The sequence below is a fragment of the Centrocercus urophasianus genome, unplaced genomic scaffold, assembly GCF_019232065.1.
Source record: "Centrocercus urophasianus isolate 14NV4802_14NV808 unplaced genomic scaffold, USGS_Curo_1.0 seq_575, whole genome shotgun sequence".
NCBI classification, from domain to species: Eukaryota; Metazoa; Chordata; class Aves; order Galliformes; family Phasianidae; genus Centrocercus; species Centrocercus urophasianus.
The window spans coordinates 18,462-19,409 of NW_024885172.1; the positions used below are offsets into that span (position 1 = coordinate 18,462).

A 948-nucleotide genomic window follows, 5' to 3' on the forward strand; every position below is an offset into this window, starting at 1 on the left:
GGGTTCAGAGTTGGGGTTTGGAACTGAGGTCAGGATTGAGGTTCAGGTTCAGGGTCAGGGTATGGAGTTAGGGCTGGAGCTCAGAACTGGGGTTTGGATCAAGGCTTGGAGTGGGGTCGGGGTTCAGAGTTGTGGCTGGGATTAAGACTGAGGTTCGGAGTTGGGGTTTGGAGCTGAGGTCAGGAACTGGGGTACAGGATGAGGGTTTGCAGTTAGGGTTGGAGTTCAGAATTGGGGTTTGGGTCAAAGTTTGGAGTTGGGATTTCGAGTTGGGGCTGAGATTAGGATTGGGAATTGGGGTTCAGAGTTGGGGTTTGGAACTGAGGTCAGGATTGAGGTTCAGGGTCAGGGTACGGAGTTAGGGATGGAACTCAGAATTGGGGTTTGGATCAAGGTTTGGAGTTGGGATCGGGGTTCAGAGTTGTGGCTGGGATTAAGATTGGGATTCGGAGTTGTGGTTTGAAACCGAGGTCAGGTTTAGGGTTCAGAATCAGGGTTCGGAGTTGGGATTGGAGTTCAGAGCTGGAGTCAAGTTTAGCATTTGAGGCTGGGGTCAGGGTTTGGAGTTAGGGCTCGGAAACGGAGCCGGGTTCAGGGTTGGGGCCCAGGCTTTGAGCTGCAGCCCGGACCCCGAGCCAACGGACCCCGAGCCAACGGACACCTCCCCGCTCCCCTCCACCCCTCGTACCTGGGCAGCGCTTTCACCAGCTCCTGCAGCTCTGACAGCAGCCGGTAATGCCGCTCCTGCTGCCGAGACAGCTCCGCCGTCGCCGCTTCGTATCCAGAACCACCGAACCGTTCCATCCCACCGGGCCCAACACAACGCCCGGGCCCGGCGCAGGCGCAGGCGGCGGTGAGGGCGGAGCCTCCCCGGGCTGCGGGGCCGGACGGGGGGCGGTGAGGGCTGTAAGGGGCGGTGCGGGATGTAGGGGGCGGTGCGGGCTGTAA

The 948-nt window shown here is 59.7% G+C and overlaps 1 protein-coding gene across 1 annotated transcript in view; it reads right to left on the reverse strand.

The window, feature by feature from the left end:
- LOC122169754 (protein DGCR6) overlaps positions 1–850 on the reverse strand; it is a 6,941-nt gene extending 6,091 nt beyond the window's left edge. Inside the window, exon 1 of the mRNA XM_042836116.1 lies at positions 689–850. Within this exon, the coding sequence (XP_042692050.1) occupies positions 689–804 (116 nt within the window). The 5' untranslated portion in view covers positions 805–850. The remainder of the gene's footprint in view (positions 1–688) is intronic.
- Positions 851–948: the final 98 nt, after the last annotated feature.